The sequence below is a fragment of the Erythrolamprus reginae genome, chromosome 9 (genome assembly GCF_031021105.1).
Source record: "Erythrolamprus reginae isolate rEryReg1 chromosome 9, rEryReg1.hap1, whole genome shotgun sequence".
NCBI lineage: Eukaryota > Metazoa > Chordata > Lepidosauria > Squamata > Dipsadidae > Erythrolamprus > Erythrolamprus reginae.
The window spans coordinates 5,620,702-5,642,460 of record NC_091958.1 but is presented as its reverse complement, the minus strand read 5'-3'; the positions used below and the strand labels follow the sequence as shown (position 1 = coordinate 5,642,460).

The window sequence follows — 21,759 nt, the reverse complement described above, 5'->3', positions numbered from 1 at the left end:
GAAGCCCCCATGGGGCCTCTCTAGGAATCTCCTGGGAGGAAACAGGGCCGGAAAACACAGGGAGAAGCCTCTGTGGTGTCTCTCTAGGAATCTCCTGGGAGGAAAGATGGCCGGAAAAGGTGGGGAGAAGCCTCCATGGGGCCTCTCTAGGAATCTCCTGGGAGGAAACAGGGCCTCCACCATGTTTCTATGAAGCGGTATATAAGTCTTAAATACTATTGCTGTTGCTACAGCAGTTTTTACATAAGGATCTTTTTTAGGATTTGGTCTCTTTGTAGGTAGAGGTCATCAGGTTGGTCCTCCAAATCGGGAAGGCTGCCATTTAGAAATGTCTTCGATTTCTTGATCCAAATGTTATCGTGTCCCCGTAGAGAACTAGGGGGCCACCCTTGTTTAGCCATAGATGGATTGGCAGAATTTGTGACTGCTGTTGTCGCTTGAGTGACAAGATCATCTTGACTTCAAGAAAACAAAAACAGAGTGAGAGGCTGCATCTGATTTGTAGACAGCTAAAAATATCTCGCCTGACCTCGGGTCGCTCCGGGCGTGTTAGATTTTGTTCTGGGATAATGCTAAAAAATTAAGTTTGAAAACTTTTGTATGTTTGTCCCCCCCCCTTTGAGCAGATTCATTTAGGTTTGCTTTGATCTGTTTGGAAAAAAATGGGGTGACCTTTAATATTAGCTGTCAGAGATAACAGCAGAAGTGACTGGGATTTTTGTTCCTTCAATCAATGAAAATGTCCAGTATGAGCTTGATGGTGTGTTTTCTTTTTCCTTCCTTCCTTCCTTCCTTCCTTCCTTCCTTCCTTCCTTCCTTCCTTCCTCCCTCCCTCCCTCCCTCCCTCCCTCCCTTCCTTCCTTCCTTTTCTTATTCCTTTCCCTCTCTACTTTCTTTCTTTCTTTCTTTCTTTCTCTCTCCTTTCTTTCCTTCCTTCCTTCTTTCTCCTTCCTTCCTCCTTTCCTTTGTTCCTTCTTTCTTTCTTTTTTTCTTCCCTCCCTCCCTCCCTGCCTCCCTCCCTCCCTCTTTTCTTTCTTTCTTTCTTTCTTTCTTCCCTCCCTCCCTCCCTTTCTTTCTTTCTTTCTCCTTATTTCTTTCCTCCCTTCTTTCTCCCTTCTTTCCTTTGTTCCTTCTTTCTTTCTTTCTTCCCTCCTTTCTTTCTTTCTTTCCTTCTTTCTTTCCTCCTTCCCTCCTTTCTTTCTTTCTCCTTATTTCTTTCCTCCCTTTCTTCTTTCTCCCTTCCTTCTTTCCTTTGTTCCTTCTTTCTTTCTTTCCTCCCTCCCTCCTTTTTTTCTTTCTTTCTTCCCTGCCTCCCTCCTTTCTTTCTTTCTTTCTTCCCTCCTTTCTTTCTTTCTTTCTTTCTCCTTATTTCTTTCCTCCCTTTCTTCTTTCTCCCTTCCTTCTTTCCTTTTTCCTTCTTTCTTTCTCTCCTCCCTCCTTCCTTCCTTCCTTCCTTTCTTTCTTCTTTCTTTTCCCCATCAACCTTTCTTTGTCTTCTGATCTGTTAATGCTTTCCTTATGTAGGACAAAGCAGGATTCCTGGCTAGAGAATGAAAGACGACTCATTGGTATTTTCAGATGATGTGTTAGAAATGTGTTTCCATTTCCTCTTTTCTTTTATATATATTTTTAAAGCACGGAAACCAGGCAGCCCGTGTTTATGATGTATTAATAGGCTGCTTAACTTCACAAGTCCAAAAGCAGACCACTGTCTCTCTTATTATAAAGTCATGGTTTTTTTCAGTGATGATATTGGTAATCCTCAACTTATGACCAAAATTGAGCCTGAAATTTAATGCAGTTAAATGTGCTTTGGCCCATTATATGACCTTTCTTGCCATGGCCATTAAGTGAATCACTGTAAGTATTAAATTAATAACATGGTTCAGTGAATCTGGTCTCCCCATTGACTTTGCTTGTCAGAAAGTCACCAAAGGGGACCATGTGCTTCCTGGACACTGCAAGTGTAATAACAGAGGGAGAGAATCAAGATCACGTGAAGTGTTCCTACCACTTTATAAGGCCTTGGTAAGGCCACACTTGGGATACTGCATTCAGTTTTGGTTGACACGATGAAAACGGATGTTGAGATTCTACAAAAAGTGCAGAGAAGAGCAACAAAGATGATTAGGGGACTGGAGGCTGAAACATATGAAGAACGGTTGCAGGAACTGGGTTTATGTCTAGTTTAATGAAAAGAAGGACCGGGGGAGACATAGAAACATAGAAACATAGAAGACTGACGGCAGAAAAAGACCTCATGGTCCATCTAGTCTGCCCTTATACTATTTTCTGTATTTTATCTTAGGATGGATATATGTTTATCCCAGGCATGTTTAAATTCAGTTACTGTGGATTTACCAACTATGTCTGCTGGAAGTTTGTTCCAAGGATCTACTACTCTTTCAGTAAAATAATATTTTCTCACGTTGCTTTTGATCTTTCCCCCAACTAACTTCAGATTGTGTCCCCTTGTTCTTGTGTTCACTTTCCTATTAAAAACACTTCCCTCCTGGACCTTATTTAACCCTTTAACATATTTAAATGTTTTAATCATGTCCCCCCTTTTCCTTCTGTCCTCCAGACTATACAGATTGAGTTCATGAAGTCTTTCCTGATACAATTTATGCTTAAGACCTTCCACCATTCTTGTAGCCCGTCTTGGGACCCGTTCAATTTTGTCAATCTCTTTTTGTAGGTGAGGTCTCCAGAACTGGACACAGTATTATTCCAAATGTGGTCTCACCAGCGCTCTATACAGCGGGATCATAAATCTCCCTCTTCCTGCTTGTTATACCTCTAGCTATGCAGCCAAGCATCCTACTTGCTTTTCCTACCGCCCCACCACACTGCTCACCCATTTTAAGACTGTAAGAAATCACTACCCCTAAATCCTTCTCTTCTGAAGTTTTTGCTAACACAGAACTGCCAATGCAATACTCAGATTGAGGATTCCTTTTCCCCAAGTACATTTGGAAACATTAAACTGCAGTTTCCATTGCTGCATTCAGTTTTGGTCGCCACGATGCAAAAAGGATGTTGAGAGTCTAAAAAAAGTGCAGAGAAGAGCAACAAAGATGATTAGGGGACTGGAGGCTGAAACATACGAAGAACGGTTGCAGGAACTGGGTTTATGTCTAGTTTAATGAAAAGAAGGACCAGGGGAGACATGATAGCAGTCTTCCAATATCTCAGGGGCTGCCCCAAAGAAGAAAGAGTCAGGCTATTCTCCAAAGCACCTGAGAGTAGAACAAGAAGCAATGGGTGGAAACTAATCAAGGAGAGAAGCAACCTAGAACTACAGTAATGGCGAATTTCCTGGAAGGACAATTAACCAGCTTGCCTTCAGAAGTTGTGGGTGCTGCATCACTGGAACTTTTTAAGATGTTGGATAACCATTTGTCTGAAGTGGTGTAGGATTTCTTCCTTTTCTTTGGTTTTCCTTGAAGATGTTTTGCTTCTTATCCAAGAAGCTTCTTCAGCTGTTAAAATGAAATTGAACTGAAGAAACTTCTTGGACGAGGAGTGAAACATTTTCAAAGAAAAAGCAACGACAGTCTAGTTGTGTCACAAAGATGGCCTGGACCAGGGGTAGGCAAAGATGGCTCTTCTATGACTTGTGGACTACAACTCCCAGAATTCCTAAGCCAGTCATGCTAACTCAGGAATTCTGGGAGTTGAAGTCCACATGTCATAGAAGAGCCAACTTTACCTACCCCTGACGACCTGGAGGAAGGAGAATCCCCATAGACAAAGGATCAATGGGCAATTCAGTTGAAATATTAATACAGTGTTCCCTCGATTTTCGCGGGGGATGGGTTCCGAGACCGCCCGCGAAAGTCGAATTTCCGCGAAGTAGAGATGCGGAAGTAAATACACTCTTTTTGGCTATGAACAGTATCACAAGCCTTCCCCTAACACTTTAAACCCTAGATTGCAATTTCCTACTCCCTTAACAACCATTTAGATTACTACTCACCATGTTTATTTATTAAAGTTTATTAAAAAATATTTATTAAAGGCGGATGAAAATTTGGCGATGACATATGACGTCATAGGGTGGGAAAAACCATGGTATAGGGGGAAAAACCGCAAAGTATTTTTTAATTAATATTTTTGAAAAACCGTGGTATAGACTTTCCGTGAAGTTCGAACCCACGAAAATCGAGGGAACACTGTACATACTGTAACATTCCCTCCATCATTAGCATCACATATGTACCAGAATGATTTATTTTTTTTCCTTTTCTTTTTTTAGTGGAAGACTAAATATTCCAAGCTTACCCTCAAGAACTCCGAGAAGATACCCCAAGACCTTCACGAAGACGTCCAAAACGCTCTTTTCACTTTGCAAAAGAACAATTGTTTCTTCCAAGACCTTGTCAGGATCAAAGGGAGAGATTTTGTTACCCCCGTATCTCGGGTATTAATTGGGGACCCAGGATGCACTTACAAATACTTGAACACGAGGTTGTTTACCGTCCCTTGGCCCACGGAAGGCTACGACGACATCAGCTATTCAAACCCTGAAATATCCCTGGCTTGTAAAACCTTAAGCAGGCTTAATGACTACTTGCAGAGAGAAACATTGCTGGCTTTGCAAGAACAGGATTTAACCGAGACAACAAGAATGAAGAATTTACCCCTCGGGGACGGGAATCGAGGTGATGCTACTAACGTTACCGAGATGGGAGCTGTTTTGCAAGATCTTAACCCTTCCCCTGTCTCGAAGACCGACTCCGCCACCCTGAAAGAGAGGGCGTCTTACAACTTGACGTTATTAAATTATATGGATCCCCAGAAAATGCCGTCCTTGAAACCGGAGCCCTATTTCGGCATGGGGAGGATGGCTGTGAGTTGGCACCACGATGAAAACCTAGTGGAAAGGTCAACAGTGGCGGTTTACAGTTACAGCGGCAAAGGTGGGTTGAGCCGTTGAGTGGCAAAGAAGTTAACAAAGTAAATCTTGTCTGAAGTCGTAGGGGGGCAACGTTTGGTAAGGGAAAAGCTATTTTGGCCTTCAAGGGTTCGGGTTCCCTGGGAAAACCTTGCTTCGAAATTAGAAACATAGAAGATTGGCGGCAGAAAAAGACCTCGTGGTCCATCTGGTCTGCCCTTATACAGGGCAGTTCACAACAACAACAACAACAATAAAGTACAAATCTAAGTGTTGGTTATGACCTATAAAACCTTTCATGGCACCGGACCAGATTATCTCAGGGACCGCATTCTGCTGCCCGAATCCCTGCGACCAGTTAGTCTTCTCCGGATCCTGTCAACCAAACAATGTCGCTTGGTGGGACCCAGAGGATGAGCCTTCTCTGTGGCGGCCCCGGCCCTCTGGAACCAACTCCCCCCCAGAGATTAGAATTGCCCCCACCCTCCTTGCCTTTTGTAAGCTGCTTAAAACCCACCTCTGCCGCCAGGCATGGGGGAACTGAGATAATAATAATAATAATAATAATAATAATAATAACAACAACAACAACAACAACAACAACAATAAAGTACAAATCTAAGTGTTGGTTATGACCTATAAAACCCTTCATGGCATTGGACCAGAGTACCTCCGGAACCGCCTACTACCGGACGAATCCCAGTGACCAGTTAGGTCCCACAGAGTGGATCTTCTCCAGGTCCTGTCAACTAAAGAATGTTGCTTGGCGGGACCTAGGGGAAGAGCCTTCTCTATGGCGGCCCCGACCCTCTGGAACCAACTACCCCCCAGAGATTAGAATTGCCCCCACCCTCCTTGTCTTTTGTAAACTGCTTAAAACCCACCTCTGCCGCCAGGCATGGGGGAACTGAGATACACTTCCCCCCTAGGCCTTTACAATTTTATTTATGGTATGTTTGTATGTATGATTGGTTTTTATATAATGGGTTTTTAACTGTTTTTAGTATTGGATTTTGTTATTTACTGTTTTGCTGCTGTTGTTAGCCGCCCCGAATCTGCGGAGAGGGGCAGCATACAAATCCAATAAATAAAAATAATAATAAATAAATAAATAAATAAAAACCCACTGTCATTAAAAAAAACAATCAAATTATACCATATTCAAGTCCTACTAGTCAGAAGGAGGCTCATTAATCCCCCTGTGCCTGGCGACATAAATGAGTCTTCAGAGTCTTTCGGAAGGCAAGGAGAGTAGGGGCAGTTCGAATCTCCGGAGGGAGTTGATTCCAGAGGGCCGGGGCCGCCACAGAGAAGGCTCTTCCCCTAGATCCCGCTAGACGACATTGTTTAGTCGACGGGACCCGGAGAAGGACAGCTCTGTGGGACCTAATCGGTGGCAGAAGGCAGTCCCATAGGTATTCTGGTCCGATGCCATGTAGGGCTTTATAGGTCATTACCAACACTTTGAATTGTGTCCGGAAACTAATCGGCAACAAGTGCAGGGCACGGAGTGCCCACCACTGGGAGCGCATCACTAGTGCTGGCGGTGGGCAGCTCTCCGCTGATTATTGTAGGTACCAATAATGGCAGCTCTCCGCTGATTATTGTAGGTACCAATAAAAGAATTTATGGCAATGATGGCAAACCTATGGCACGGGTGCCACAGGTGGCACGCAGAGCCATATCTGCTGGCACGCGAGCTGTTGCCCTAGCTCATAGAAACGGCAGAAAGACAGAATAGACACCCTGGAAACAGGGATCGGTGAGAAAATGTGGCACAGAGATTGTAGGGGTTCAGTGCTTAGGACATTGGAGCTCAGCTCAGCTCCAATGTGCATGTGTGTGCCGGCCAGCTGATTTTTGCCTAACACAGAGGCTCTGGGAGGGCGTTTTTGGCTTCCAGAGAGCCTGCAGGAGGATAGGGGAAGGAGTTTTTACCCTCCCTGGCTGCAGGGAAACCTTTGGAGCCTGGGGAGGGCAAAACACAAGCCTACTGGGCCCACCAGAAGTTAGGAAACAGGCCGTTTCCAACCTCCAAAGGGCCTACAGGGGGCAAGAGAAGCTGTTTTCGCCCTCCCCAGGCATTGAATTATGGGTGTGGGCACTTATGCATCTGTGATAGTGCACGCCCACGCTCTTTCGGCACCCAGGGAAAAAAAGGGTCGCCATCACTGATCTATGGGGATTCTCCATCATCCAAGTCATGGTTGTCCCAAAGGTGTTTTTATCAAGAGGCAACTGGAATTTCTGTTTTTTTCCTTTGAAGACATTTCACTTATATTTTTGAGGAGAGGGAGGAGAGATGGAAGAACAAAAGAGAGCAGTCAAACAGAGCGAGCTCAGTGATATTTTGCTGCCGTCGGGCTTATCTCGAGCACTTTTAAGCAGGCTGAAAAGTTCCTATAACTCAACGGCTGATCAGGAGCCAAGGAAACTGAACCCCTACAATCTCTGCGCCACGTTTTCTCACCGATCCGTGTTTCCAGGGTGTCTGTTCTGTCTTGGTGTGTGTATGTCTGTGTGTTTGAGCCAACATGACGCCTGCCTCTGTTGGACTTGATTTGTTAGCGGTGGGCTTGCTTCGACCGTCTCGCCTTTCTTTGCACAGAGCGTGCGAGCCCAACTATGCTGTGGCATGGGAATAAACCCATCTTTGTTCCCGCGACGTTGTGTGGATTCTTGTCCCGATGTGTGAAACTCTTATGGTCCTGTGAGATGCCATAGCTTGGAAAATGGGGGTTTACTGCTTTCCTGCTTTTGAAAAACCAGGTCTTTATTGCTTTCCAGAAGGCCAATAGGGTGGGGGCACGCTGGATCTTGGGAGCTGGTTCCAGAGAGTCGGAGCAGCCACAAAGAAGGCCCTCCTTATTGGACCCGACAACCAACCCTGTTTAGCTGAAGGGACCCCGAGCAGACCCAACTCTGTAGGCCCTTACTAGTCATTGGGAGCTATGTGGCAGAAGGCGGTCTCGAAAATAGTCTGTCCCTAAGCCATGTAGGGCTTTAAAGGTAATGACCAACACCTTGAATTGCGTCTGGAGAACAATCAGGACCCAGTGCAATCTGCAGAGGATTTGTGTAATGTAGGTGTACCCAGGTGCAGAACACAGCCGCGAGAGCCATCGTGGGGCTTCCCAGATTCGCCCACGTTTCTACAACACTCCGTGGTCTGCATTGGCTGCCGATCAGTTTCCGGTCACAATTCAAAGTGTTGGTCATGACCTTTAAAGCCCTACATGGCATGGGACCAGAGTACCTCCGGAACCGCCTACAACCGCATGAATCCCAGCCGCCAATAAGGTCCCACAGAGTTGGCCTTCTCCGGGTCCCGTTGACTAAATAATGTCGTTTGGCGGGCCCCAGGGCAAGAGCCTTCTCTGTGGTGGCCCCAGCCCTCTGGAATCAATTTCCCCCGGAGATTAGAACTGCCCCTACCCTCCTTGTCTTTCGTAAATTACTCAAGACTTACTTATACCGCCAGGCATGGGGGAGTTGAGACACCTTTCCCCCGAGGCTTCTTTATATTTTGTTTCACGTTTGGTATGAATGTGCTGTTTGGTTTTTAAATATATGACAGGGTTTTATATGCTTCTTTTAATATTAGATTTGTTTTGCTATAATATTGTTTTTGTTGTTGTGAGCCGCCCCGAGTCTTTGGAGAGGGGCGGCATACAAATCTAATAAATAATAATAATAATAATAATAATAATAATAATAATAATAATAATAATATCACAATTCAAAGTGTTGGTTATGACCTTTAAAGCCCTACATGGCATTCGACCAGAGTACCTCCGGAACCGCCTACTACCGCACGAATCCCAGTGACCAGTTAGGTCCCACAGAGTGGGTCTTCTCCGGGTCCTGTCAACTAAAGAATGTTGCTTGGCGGGACCCAGGGGAAGAGCCTTCTCTATGGCGGCCCCGACCCTCTGGAACCAACTCCCCCCAAAGATTAGAATTGCCCCCACCCTCCTTGCCTTTCGTAAGCCGCTTAAAACCCACCTCTGCCGTCAGGCATGGGGGAATTGAGATACTCTTTCCCCCTAGGCCTTTACAATTTTATGCATGGTATGTCTGTATGTATGTTTGGTTTTTTATATTAAGGGGTTTTTAATTGTTTCTAACATCAGACTACTATTTTACATTGTTTTATTGTTGCTGTTAGCCGAGTCTCCGGAGAGGGGCGGCATACAAATCCAATGAATGAATGAATGAATGAATGAATGAATGAATGAATGAATGAATGAATGAATGAATGAATGAATAAAATAATAATAATAATAATAATAATAATAATAATAATAATAATAATAATAATAGGTTAGGTACACCCGTAACAACTCGTATGGCTGCACTCTGGACCAACTACAGTCTGCAAACTCTCTTCAGGAGTAGTCCCATGTAGAGCGTGTTGCAGTAATCTAGCCATGAAGTGAGTATGTAATTTCATGTTTGCTCACTGGAAATGCAGCTGGGATGCTCATTTTAACATTTATTTTTTTTTGCCATATACTAAACAAGCAAGCAAACACACAAATAAATTCTAAACTAACTACAGAAGACTCTTAAACTTCAGTGCAGATGTAAACGCTACACCGTTTATGAGATCTGTAACTGGAGATGCCATTCGGCTGAAAGATTTTGTCTGAGGGTCCCCGGTGAAAAAGGCAACTTTGGTTAAATTAGGTGGGCTTTGGAAGGTGCTGCACAGTTCTTCCTGAGGGCTCAACACCCCCCCTCCTCTCCGTGAACCCTTCAATTTGCACAGACTTTGTGGGAATGCCGGGGTCTCAGCCTCTCCTAGCACCTTGCTGATTATGTGCTCGGTGTAGTATCAAACTTCACAAAAGTGTCTTTGTCTCGCAATTTACTCGGCGGAGTCTGATCAATAGCTGCCTTGTGCTCTTCTCCAGAGCTCTACCACTACTACCCCTCTTTATTTCATAAATCGAAGGAAACCTTTTTTTCAAAGTAGTAATAGGCTGATTAAACGAAGGTGGTTAACTTCCCTGTGCTTACTTTGGAGAATTCTGACATAATAATAATATTAATTAATAATATTAAGATGAGCCCTGCTGAATCGGGCCAAAGCCCATCGAGTCCAGCATTCTGTGTCCAATTGTCCATGGGGATTTTGAGCAGAAAGAGGAGGGAAGACCCTCCCTTTCCCCTGACCCCCAACAAATGGTACCCAAGGGAGCCCTGCCTTCCTCAACCAACGTAGAGGCGGCACTTGGACATCCGTTTCAATAACCACCGATACACTTGGCAACCATGAATCTGCCTAATCCTGCCTTGAAGCTCTCCAGGCTGACAGCTGTCACAAGATTTTATTTATTTATTTAGATTTCTATGCCGCCCTTCTCAACTGACTCGGGGCAGCTCACGACATAATAAATACAATAACAAACGCGTAGAAATCTAATATTACAAATCTAAAAATTTCCAAAACTCCATTATATTTTTTTTAAAAAACCCACAATCATCCCCATTCATCCAATTAATTTACACCATTTGTGGCCAGGGTTGTGGCCAGAAAAGGCGGGGAGAAGCCTCCGTGGGGCCTCTCTAGGAATCTCCTGGGAGGAAACGGGGCTGGAAAAAGCGGGGAGAAGCCTCTGTGGGGCCTCTCTAGGTCTTAACACTCACGGCACCCAAGATGGGTCATGAAAGGCCAGGAGGGTGGGGGTGGTGCAAATCTCCGGGTGGAGTTGGTTCCAAAGTGCCAGAGCCGCTACAGAGAAGGCCCTTCCACTTAAGCCTCACCAGATGAAATTGCCTGGCCGACAGGACCTGGAGAAGGCCGACCCTATGGGACCTGATCGGTCATTGGGATACATGAGGCAGAAGGCGGTCCCGTAGGTAAACTGGTCCTAAGCCATGTTTGTTATGGCTACATGCTAGCAACTTCATGCAATTCCCAAACCACCACCATTTTCCCACTATAGAAAATGCAGAGTAGGATAGTATAAAGTGTGGCAGGCCTAAGATCCCAAATAAAACAGCTTCGACCTGACAGTACCCCTGTTGATGTTACCTAGCTGGGTGATGAAACGTCTTAAAGAAAGCCACGAAGCTACGAGAGTTCTCAGGACCGCAGAAAAGTAAGTCTATTGCCACAATATTCAAATTACATTTCCTGGAACACCAGAATTGCACTGTAAATATATATATATATTTATATATATTTATATAGAGTCTTTATTAGATTCTCAAAACGTTTGATGAGTCAGCCACAATTCTCTGGCTGTTCCGAGCTAATCCTGATCTTTTTTCTCCCTCCAGCTGGTTTCAACCTCTCGTCTCATCCTACAATTAAACTTCTTGCCGTTGATTTGCGCTGTCCCTTAAAACGTGACTGTTAGCGCTCAAAACCCTGTCTCATATTTCATGTCTTCTAATGACAGGTGGATTTCACAGGTCTACTTAAGCTAATAGCGTCTACGGCTATAAATCTCGGGGTCTCAAAGCCGTGGATTTAATATCTACCCATCAGCCTCGTCTTGACATTCTAAGCCTGTGACTCTCCAACACAACATTCCCCTAGCATGCTGTAAGAGACAAAGATGCTATTTGGGGCTAAATAAACTCCAGTGACCGACTCGGAACCTAAAACCTCAATTTTTGGCCTTGAAACCCCATATGATATGCAGAGTCTGGTTGCCCCCTTGTCAGCATTCATTCTTTAGGCGAAGCTATGTGGAGTTCATTTAGAGCAGGCACCATATCATGCCTGCAGAATTACTGTGTAATATAATCTCGTAGCTCTATTTATATGAGAGCTATTTATAATGTTCACTGTATAGCACGGCTTCTATTATTGCTACTGCCAATATATTATTGACATTCAATTCTAAGGCATCATCCAACACAATAAAAATACCGAATATGTGCTGTACGCATTGCATCTGGCTACAAATCTAAGAACACATCACACAACGGAACCAACACCTAAGGTTCTAGGGCTGTGTTATATCACCCATAGCTTTGATTTGCCTAAAAGTTAAGAATTATTATTATTATTATTATTATTATTATTATTATTATTATTATTATTTATTAGATTTGTATGCCGCCCCTCTCCGAAGACTCGGGGCAGCTCACAACAAAAACAAAAAAACAGTATAGACAATGTAACAAATCTAATAATAAGAATTAAATAAAAACCCCAACTATTAAAAAAACCCATACAACACATACATACCAAACATAAAATATAAGAGAGCTTGGGGGAGATGTCTTAGTTCCCCCATGCCTGGCGATATAGGTGGGTCTTGAGTAACTTGCGAAAGACAAGGACGGTGGGGGCCATTCTAATCTCCGGGGGGAGTTGGTTCCAGAGGGATAGCTACTGAGTCTATGGAGAGGGGCGGCATACAAATCAATTAAACCTAATAATAATAATAATAATAATAATAATAATAATAATAATAATAATAATAATAATACTGTATTTCCCTAGAAATAAGACCTGTGAGGAAACAGGGCCAGAAAAGGCGGGGAGAAGTCTCCGTGGGGCCTCTCTAGGAATCTCCTGGGAGGAAACAGGGCCGGAAAAGGCAGGGAAAAGCCTCTGTGGGGCCTCTCGAGGAATCTCCTGGGAGGAAACAGGGCCGGAAAAGGCAGGGAGAAGCCTCCGTGAGGCCTCTCTAGGAATCTCCTGGGGGGAAACGGGTCTCCACCCTCCCTGTGGTTTCCCCAATCGCAAGCATTATTTGCTTTTACATTGATACCTATGGGAAAAATTGCTTCTTCTTACAATCTTTTCTACTTAATAACCTGGTCCCGGAACGAATTAAGTTCGCAAGTAGAGGTACCACTGTATTTGCCCCTAACAATCCGGGTCTTCATTTTACCCACCTCGGGAGGATGGAAGGCTGAGTCAACCTTGAGCCCGTGGTGAGATTTGAACCGTTGAACTACAGCTAGCAGTTAGCTGAAGCAACCTTCAAGGTTGCACTCTAACCACCACCCCCGGCACTATTAAGAAAGCATTCTTGTTCCACCCATAGCTAGGTATTGCTCCTGAGAATATCACGGGGAGAAAGGTACATTGATAAAATGGAATCTAAAGTCATTTGGAGCTCTTCCATCCAAGGGTCAAGAATGTTTTGCTTGAAACTGGAAGCCGTCTTTGGCCGACCACTTCATGAATCACTTGCTAGCAGATACGGAAGAAATACTGCAATATATAGTGTTGTGGTTAGCTCTGGCCCTGCTCCTGCCCCAAAGACTGTGGATGTGGGGGAGACATCCACATGCTGCAGGCCTATTTTGCTCCCGGTGGAATCTGCTGATGAAGGCTCCTCTGACCAAGAAGACATGAGTGACAGGGAGGAGGAGAGTGTGGCAGACAGCTCAGAAGGAGATCAATTATCCAGCTCCTCCTTGGATTCAGAACAAGAGTTAATGATACAGCCACGCATGCGGAGAGCGATGCACAGGCAACAACAACGGAGAGATTATTATCAAAGAAAATGAGGCCACCTGTGGTTGTAGGGCTGTGGTTATTAGTGAGGCTGCTATAAATAGCAGCCTGCAGGTTTGGCCGTTGTGGAGGATTATCTGATCGTTGTGTTTCGTGACTGCTTTGCTGACTTTGACCTTTTGTGTGCTGATTTTTCCCCACTTTGAAACTAAACCAGAGCAAAGTGTGTCTCACTTTGTGAAAGAAGAAGGACTGTGAATTGCCTCACAGCTGCAAGCTAAGTATCACAGAACTGATAAGGGACTTGTACAAATTACCAGTTTGTTTGGAGATGAGTGCTCTTGGCTATACCAAAAGAGGGCTTGGTTTAAGTGAATTTTCATTATAAAGAACATTGTTTTGAATTTTCAAACGTGTGTGTGTCTGAAATTTGTACCTGTGAATTTTTGGGAGGATTCTACCAGAGAGCCCGACAGAACATATAGTTTTCTGGGTGCAACCTCCTCCCAGCAACCCGGATTGTGTCTTTTTAGGTGTAAAGGATCCTTCTGGGTAGATTGCCTTAACCGGTGTTGTTTTTGGCCGCTTGCCTCTGCAGGCTTACCGAAGTGCGTAACTCTCGACCAGCAATAAACAACTGGATCTGTTAGTTGACAAGTTAATATTTAACAGGGCTAACAAACCTGTGATTGACTGCGGTTTTTTTGACTGATTGTGAAAGCCCTTTCATAAAGTGGACTTTCTGTACTTGTGTGTGTGTGTGCGTTTTGCATGAGGAAATAAATAATTAAATTAATAATAAAATAATATTTCCCAAAAGAATCTCGACTAAGTCGAGCAGCTTTAGGTAAATTTGCACTGTGGTGAGAACTTCTGACAGCTTTTTGGTGGCTAATGATTTTATAAACCGGTTGGAATGTTCCTGTTTGGATTGATAATTGACTAGTAATCCCTTCTATTTGCTGCTTAATAGATGCAAGGTCAGTTAACAGCAATTTAAAAAGGCTGCATGGGATTGTTTTCTGTTTTTTTATATAAATATATATCTCCAAGCAGTAATCCAAATGTAGAAGATGTCAGCTCTGGAACGAATCTGGAAAGATCACCCTAAAAAGTAGGGTTGGCTTCACCACAGAGACAATTGCCAAAAAAAATTTGCATTTCAGTTTTATAGACTGTTCTGCCGGGCTCTAGGGTATGAGTCTCCCGAAAATTCAAGGGTACAAATTTCAGACACACACACACACTTGAAAGTTCAAAAACAATGTTCTTTATAACAAAAATTCAAAAGAAACAAAGCACCCTTTTTGTATTGCAAAGAGCACTCGTCCCAAAACAACCTGGTAATCTGTACAATCCTCTTACTCAGTCCTTAAGTACTTAGCTAGCAGCTGTGAAGAAACGTCACAGCCCTCCTTCTTCCACGAAGTGAAACACACACGCACTTTGCTCTGCTTTGGTTTCAAAGTCGTGAAAAATCCACAAAGTCCGGAAACAGCAAGGCACGGTCCTGAAGAACAACGATCAGATAATCTTCCACAACGGCCAAGCCAGCACGCTGCTATTTATATCAGCAGCTCTAATTACTGGAGCCCCTCCCAAACACAGGTGGCCTCTCTTATCTCCTGTAATATTTATTCAATTGGTCTCTTCGATGCATAATTCTGCGCATGCATGGGTCTAAAACTTCCTCATCCGAATCGACCGAAGATAATGGAGATTGGCTTCCTGGGCTGTGTGCCAAGCCCCCCTCTTCCAAGTCACCCCCACTTTCTTGCAGCATCGTAAAAACATGGAAGTCCTCAAAACCCCACCTCCGGACTTCCGTGTTTTGGTGATGCTGCGATTTTTGCTGAGGCTCCCCTCGCTGGGAAACCCCACCTCCAGACTTCCGTTGCCAGCGAAGCGCCCGTTTTTCAGCTGCTGGGATTCCCCTGCAGCATCGCAAAAACACGGAAGCCTGGAGGTGGTGTTTCCCAGGGAGGGGAGCCTCATTGGAATCCCAGCAGCACAAAAAACGGGCACTTCGCTGGCAACAGAAGTCCGGAGGCAGGGCTTCCCAATGGCGGCGGCTTGGGTTTGTAAGGTGAAAATAGTTTGGAAGAAAAGGCAAAAAAATCTTAAACCCCGGGTTTGTATCTCGAAAAGTTTGTATGACGAGGGGTTTGTAAGACGAGGTATCACTGTATCATCCAATAAAAGTCTCTTTAACCAATTGGTGGCCTTCTTTCCCCTGTATGTGTATAATACACAGACCATTCAAAATGCCACACTCCCTAAATCTCTTCAGAGGGGGTGTGTGTGTGTGTTTGTGTGTGTGTAAAAAGCCTTACTTAGGCAAACAGATTTTTATTTTTTACCCCATGCAAGGAGTTGTCAGAGCAATGGCTCTGCGTTCTCTTATTTTTATCATAACTTTTCAACTCCCCAAACCGAGAAGGGGGAAAAAAGGATTTATAACTTTCATTATTTCATGCACAGAGAGAAACTGGTGCTGACCTCAGCTTCTTAAAGCTGGGGTCGTTCATCACTTACGGCTGATGGGATATTTATTTAGATCAGGGTTTTACATGTCAATCATAAAGTAGAGAAATCATTGCCAAGTTGGGTTGGCTTTGGCCTGCTTTTTGAGCGGTCCTTCAGATCTGAATCCCTGAATTCTCTCTCCTGTTTTGAACATTTATTTGCTGTGATTTTTTTCTTTCTGTGGCAACAAAACAAAATTGCACCAAGGGATGCTAACAGTGTTTGGGTTTGTTTTTTTTTGAAGAATCAACACCGTTGTTATTAGGCAGCGCTAAAAGAGTAAGTTAGCAATTATTCAGTAGAAATACCGAAGTCGACATTCTGTTTTCAATCTTTTGTTTTTTCTTAATTCTTTTCCCTTTTCTTTTTTTATATTTTTATTGTATTTATTTATTTATTTTGTCCAATACACAATACATATTGAAGAGGATAGACATGAAGTATTATATATAAAGAAAAGATATAAAAGTAGAGGAGAAGATATATGAAAAGATATATGAGATATGAGATAAGGAGAGACAATTGGACGGGACGAAAGGCAGGCTAGTGCACTTATGTACACCCTTACTGGCCTCTTAGGAACCTGGAGAGGTCAATCGTGGAGAGTCTAAGGGAGAAATGTTGGGGGTTAGGGGTTGACACTACTGAGTCCGGTAATGAGTTCCACGCTTCGACAACTCGATTGCTAAAGTCATATTTTTTACAGTCAAAGCTTGGAGCGATCTTGTATTTGAAGAGTTATTTTTTGTTTTATTGTTTTTCAGAAGTTGATGGTACGCTCCTTGAAGAAAAATCTGCAGCTGGCAGAGATCCAGATGTTTGGCATGTTGGGTTGAAAGTTGCTTGGGATATAGAGACGCCAGGCTTAGCAATTCCACTTCATCAGGGAGATTGCTACTTTATGCTAGGTAAGTCCAAACACAAAGTAGATATTCTATTTATTTCTCTTCTCTTCTCTGTCCCATTCCCATTCAATCCAATCCAATGCTGTTGATAAAAATTGGATCGCCAATATCCAATGACAGATAAAGCACAAGGGGAACCATTTAGCTATAGAAGGCCACCGTTTCTCTAACGGTTTCCTATGTAGCCTCACTTTCCTCCATCCCCCAAGGCTATCTACACTTTCCACTAATGCTCTTTTAAACCTGGGGCTAGTGCCAACTTTAAATGCAGATCTGAATCATGAATTTGGGGTGGGGTTTTTTGGACTTCAGTTATAGCCTTTGATGGATCACAGCCTTTGTTTACAGGTCTCCTGGACTTCATTAATTACTGCCCTTTCCTTTCCTGAAATGTTATAAGGTTTCCTGCTTAACTAGAAGAGGGGCTGGACTAGAAGACCTCCAAGGTCCCTTTCAACTCTGTTATTCTATTATCCCTTGGCTTTTCATGAAAAAAAAAAAAAGAATGACCATAACCCAGCTGTAATTATGGTCAAAAAAGTTGGTTTATTGTATATCTCAACCCTCCAGAGATAAATCTCATTGCTACACTGCAAATGGTTTATTGATGTTTAGCTTAGTGTTTTGGGGGGAATCGACCCCAGTGATGACTTGCCAGCTACGTTTTATGGTTCAGCAAACCCACTGTGGTTAATCACACTCTTCGGTTTGCACAATATTTAAAGCTGCATCGAAACAATATTTTCTCCAGGTCTGGAGCGAGAGGTGTTTTGCTCCCGATGAGCGAAGGGACGGGATCAAAGTTGTGAGAAAACAGCCAAAGTTTCCCAAGCTGTGTTTTTGCTATAAAATATGATGCTGAGCAAAAAACGACTCGAACTAGGGGGAGGGAAAGTGCATTACGCACACAAAAAAGTACATTATGCATGCAAATTATAGCTGCACTCTGCAGTCTGCATTGGTTACCGCTCAATTTCCGGTCACAATTCAAAGTGTTGGTTATGACCTATAAAGCCCTTCATGGCACTGGACCAGAATATCTCCGGGACCGCCTTCTGCCGCCCGAATCCCAGCGACCAGTTAGGTCCCACAGAGTTGGCCTTCTCCGGGTCCCGTCGACTAAACAATGTCGTTTGGCAGGACCCAGGAGAAGAGCCTTCTCTGTGGCGGTCCCGACCCTCTGGAACCAGCTCCCCCCGGAGATTAGAACTGTCCCCACCCTCCTTGCCTTTGGTAAAGTTCTTAAGACCTATCTCTGCCATCAGGCATGGGGAAACTGAGACATCTCCCCTGGGCCAATACAGTTTATACATGGTATGTTTGTGTGTATGTTTGCTTTTAGTAATGGGGTTTTTACTGTTTTTTAAATTATTAGATTTGTTCTTACATTGTCTTTGTTATTGTTGTGAGCCACCCCGAGTCTACGGAGAGGGGCTGCATACAAATCTAATAAATAAGTAAGTAGGTCGGTCGGTCGGTCGGTCGGTTGGTCGATCGATCGATCGATCGATCGATCGATAGATAGATAGATAGATAGATAGATAATAGCCGTATTCTGTATCATTGCTTTTGCCCCTGATCAAAAATCCTGCCTAGATCATATAATGTAATTTATCCCAGCAGTAGGTGTTAGATGTTGCATAAGGCTGAATCAATTGGACCATCTTATGGCTTCACATAATGTGTAGCCCAGTGAGTGGATGATAGTTGTAGAAAACTGTGCATTTGGGCTTTTTTAAGTCCTGCCCGCTACAATAGAAAGCTGACTGCAGATCTGCAGGTCAGCGGTTCAAATCTCATCACCGGCTCAAGGTTGACTCAGCCTTCCGTCCTTCCGAAGTGGATAAAATGAGGACCCGGATTGTTGGGGCAATATGCTGGCTCTTTTAAAAAGTGCTATTGCTAACATGTTGTAAGATGCTTTGAGTCTAAGGAAAAGAGTGGCATAAAAAAAATCGAATCAAATCAAATCAAAATGAAAAACAGTCATATTTTTGTAAAGTGCCAGTCACTAAATGAATTGTTTCTAAGTCAAGGAATACCTGTATTGAATTTAGATCACCTGTATTGAAGTTTGGGGATGCTACAAAAGTCTTAAGTGTGAAAAACAGTCAAAAATCTTCTTTTCCAGGCCATTGTAGCATTCAATGATTGTAAGCTAAGGACTACCTATACTCTACTTAACTGTGCCCATAAGTCATGCTGTCCCAGACCTTAGCTCATGATTGAAACTCCTTCAATGCTTGGCTGCATAGCTAGAGGTATAACAAGCAGGAAGAGGGAGATTGTGATCCCGCTATATAGAGCGCTGGTGAGACCCCATTTGGAATACTGTGTCCAATGTATTTATTTATTTATTAGATTTGTATGCCGCCCCTCTCCGTAGACTCGGGGCGGCTCACAGCAATATAAACAATATATAACTAATCTAATAATTTTAAAAAAACACTAAAAGCCCCATTATTAAAAGCAAACATACACACAAGCATACCTTACATAAACTGTATAGGCCCGGGGGAGATGTTTTAATTCCCCCATGCCTGACGGCAAAGGTGGGTTTTAAGGAGTTTACGAAAGGCGAGGAGGGTGGGGGCAGTTCTAATCTCTGGGGGGAGCTGGTTCCAGAGGGTCGGGGCCGCCACAGAGAAGGCTCTTCTCCTGGGTCCCGCCAAACGGCATTGTTTAGTTGACGGGACCCGGAGAAGGCCAACTCTGTGGGATCTAATCAGTTGCTGGGATTTGTGCGGCAGAAGGCGGTCCCGGAGCGGAGATATTCTGAGTTCTGGAGACCTCACCTACAAAAAGATATTGACAAAATTGAATGGGTCCAAAGACGGGCTATAAGAATGGTGGAAGGTCTTAAGCATAAAACGTATCAGGAAAGACTTCATGAACTCCATGTATAGTCTTGAGGACAGAAGGGAAAGGGGGGACATCATCAAAACATTTAAATACTTTAAAGGGTTAAATAAGGTTCAGGAGGGAAGTGTTTTTAATAGCAAAGTGAACCCAAGAACAAGGAGGCACAATCTGAGGTTAGTTGGGGGAAAGAAGCAACGCGAGAAAATATTATTTGACTGAAAGAGTAGTAGACGCTTGGAACAAACTTCCAGCAGACGTGGTTGGTAAATCCGCAGTCACTGAATTTAAACATGCCTGGGATAAACACAGATCCATCCTAAGATAAAACACAGAAATAGTATAAAGGCAGACTAGATGGACCATGCGGTCTTTTTCTGCCGTCAATCTTCTATTTTTATATGTTTCTATGTTTCCCTTCTGCTCCACCACCGAGAAATTTACACTGAGGTGGGTTTTGCTTGCCGCATTCCACCCACCCCCAGCGCTGCCGAATTTTCGCTTCCGTGCCTTCTAAAAGCGAAAAAGACTTCACTTTGAAGCCCAGCTGTTTCTGATAGATCGAATGTTGCCCCAAGGTTATAGAGGTTTAAACGCAGCTCGGGGATAAATTCGACCGGCCTCCCTTTGGTGGGGAATAAGACGGAGTAAACATAATTTAGGGGGCCGTGTGCGCTAGACTTCAAGGCCCATCCAAAAGTTGTCTTCCCATTTAACCAGAAACGGGGAGCACCCTTGAGTTGGAATGACGTGTGGTTGGAAAATTACAGTCTTAACTGGGAACACTTTCATACACAGATGCCTGCCAGCGGTTTTTTCGGAAACCTGACCCCACTTTTGAGCTGCATGCTGCCGATGTCTTATTTTTTACTTTTTAATTTCTTTTTTTTGCAACTGTCCTGAGCCCCTGAAATGTATTTATTGCCTCTCTGGCTTTGATCTTGCGAGTTTGCTAAGCTTACAACCGTCTTGTTCGTTTTTCTGTTGATTAATGATGTGGGGGTTTCTAACCCCCCTCTCCCCCCCAATGGCTCGGTTTTCTTAAATGCTCCTCTTCTGGCTACTGTAGAATATTTTATCTTTTTAAAATATATATATATATATAATCTTGATTGAAAGTAACTGGGGAAGGGGATACAGAAAGCAAAAGGACCATGCAACTATTAGTACAGATTCATATAAATTCAAATTTATTTTATCTTTTTTTAAAGGAGCGTATAGTCTGTTGAAATAATGACAGATAGTTTTGCGACCATGCAAAACTCGACTTTAAGCATAAAACGTATCAGGAAAGACTTCATGAACTCAATCTGTAGAGTCTGGAGGACAGAAGGAAAAGGGGGGACATGATCGAAACATTTAAATATATTAAAGGGTTAAATAAGGTTCAAGAGGGAAGTGTTTTTAATAGGAAAGTGAACACAAGAACAAGGGGACACAATCTGAAGTTAGTTGGGAAAAAGATCAAAAGCAACGTGAGAAAATATTATTTCACTGAAAGAGTAGTAGATCCTTGGAACAAACTTCCAGCAGACCTGGTTGGTAAATCCACAGTAACTGAATTTAGACATGCCTGGGATAAACATATATCCATTGTAAGATAAAATACAGAAAATAGTATAAGGGCAGACTAGATGGACCATGAGGTCTTTTTCTGCCGTCAGTCTTCTATATTTCTATGTTTACAACGGGGAGAGAGACATGGGCGAAACATGGGTGAAATGGACTTTCTCCCATTTTAATGACCAGTTAACTGAATGATTGCAGTTGTTAAGATAGGAACACGGTTTTTAAGTGAATCTGGATTCCCCAAAGGTTGGAAAAGGGGACCACGTGACCCAGGACACTAAAACCGTCATAAATATGAACCAGCCGCCAAGCATCCGAATTTTGATCACCTGTCTATGAGGATGCTACCACGGTCATAAGTGCGAGAAATTTATTATTATTATTATTATTATTATTATTATTATTATTATTATTATTATTATTAATTAAATTTATGTGCCGCCCCTCTCCGAAGACTCGGGGTGGATTACAACATATAAAAACAGTGTACATCGAGATATGATTAATTAAAATTAAAATTAAAAATTACATTTAAAAAACTAAAAAAGCCTATTATCATACACACATGTCAA

At 43.3% G+C, this 21,759-nt stretch overlaps 1 protein-coding gene across 4 annotated transcripts in view; it reads left to right on the top strand.

The window, feature by feature from the left end:
• Positions 1 to 21,759, top strand: part of FTO (FTO alpha-ketoglutarate dependent dioxygenase) — a 218,774-nt gene that overhangs the window by 41,622 nt on the left and 155,393 nt on the right. For all 4 annotated transcript variants that reach the window (XM_070760164.1, XM_070760163.1, XM_070760167.1 and 1 more), the window contains exons 3-4: positions 4,259 to 4,922; positions 16,619 to 16,762. In XM_070760164.1, coding sequence (XP_070616265.1) covers positions 4,259 to 4,922; positions 16,619 to 16,762 — 808 coding nt within the window. The remainder of the gene's footprint in view (positions 1 to 4,258; positions 4,923 to 16,618; positions 16,763 to 21,759) is intronic.